Source organism: Phytophthora parasitica, assembly GCF_000247585.1.
Source record: "Phytophthora parasitica INRA-310 unplaced genomic scaffold supercont2.127, whole genome shotgun sequence".
NCBI classification, from domain to species: Eukaryota; Oomycota; class Peronosporomycetes; order Peronosporales; family Peronosporaceae; genus Phytophthora; species Phytophthora nicotianae.
In genome coordinates, this window is record NW_008649113.1 from 2,056 (window position 1) to 3,412 (window position 1,357).

The following is a 1,357-nucleotide window of genomic DNA, read 5'->3' on the forward strand; positions in this document are numbered from 1 at the left end:
TCCGGGATGCGAATCGGGAGTAGTGCTTCAATCTCATGAGGCGGGACACCTTCCTGTCGAAGTTTGTGTCGCTCACGCAGCAGAGCCACTTTTCGTTGAAGTTCACAATTCTCGGTCTGCGCCTCAAAGTGATGCTTTCGAGCGGTTGACTCAGCAATACGGGCTTGAGTCTCGATTGCACTGGCGTCTACCTTTTGACGCTTTAGCTTCAGCGTCTGCCATTGAAAACGCTTTCTTGAGCAAGTAGTAGTTTTGTTTTCCAATTCTGCCATCGGGTAGCTCGAGCTCAGCTCATCTGCGGTGTCCTTGGATTTCGAGCTGACAGAACCAATTGACCTCGGCGTACTCTTACGCCGTGTACGATTGTTACCACTGTTCTTGCCATCAGTTTGATTGGGGTTTGCAGCTGCCACCAAACTTGGCGAACCCTCGCTTTCACGAGGTACTACCGCATCGCTGTTAATCCCAGTGGGCTTGGTAGTGACCTCCTCATTCGAGCTGACATCACCTTCATTAGATGCAGAGCCATCATCAGAATCGTCGTCAGTGCTACTTTCCTCACTCACATCGATGGCGTCCGTATTGAGCATCAAACACGTCGTGCTGTCCCGGTTGTTCATGATGTCGTACAAGTCATAGTAGTATGGGCATCGAGATAAAATCGCATCACGGAGACACTTTTCATCCTGAACACATTGCCCCGTTGCTCCTAGCCAGTCGGCAGTCGTCTTGAACGACTGCTCAAGACTCAAGATCTTGGGTTGGATATCCTTTGCAGTCCGATACGTCGTCACACCGCACGACGAGATGAACCCACAACTTCCCCAGCAATGGTGCTCTTTCTTTCACAACTTTGAGCGTCTTAACCTCGATAGCGAGAGTAATTGCTACCAGTAGTCATCCAATCGATGAGGCAACTAACAGAGCTTATACTTGGAGTGGGGCCGTCGTTGTGCCACGCAACCCGCTTCTTGGATGTCGAGACAGGATTGTCAGCTGCTTTCAAAGCTTTTAACACGGCATTGAAGCAGCGCTTGCCGCAGACGGCCGCGCAAACACCTTTAGTTTCATCATTCTTGGAAAGCAAGTCCAAAACGCATGCCTGGTGTATCCTGTTCCCACATTTAGGTGAATTGGAACACTGAACCAGCGCTGCAACATCGGAAGTCTCCTTTACGATCTTCTTACACCATTTCCACTTACACAGCGACGCCATCAGGCAGGACGTTCAGCACACTTGAGTTCCGTCGTGCAGATGAAGTACCAGCGCTGCAGCATCGGAAGTCTCCTTTACGATCTTCTTACGCCATTTCCACTTACACAGCGACGCCATCAGGCAGGACGTTCAGCACACTTG

General features: G+C 50.5%; 1 protein-coding gene across 1 annotated transcript; it reads right to left on the reverse strand.

Moving 5' to 3' along the window:
- Positions 1 to 49: 49 nt before the first annotated feature.
- Positions 50 to 620, reverse strand: PPTG_19517 (hypothetical protein; the record flags this gene model as incomplete). Its single annotated transcript, XM_008917963.1, has 1 exon — positions 50 to 620. A coding segment is annotated over one exon (570 nt), but the record flags the coding sequence as incomplete, so codon positions are not given.
- Positions 621 to 1,357: the final 737 nt, after the last annotated feature.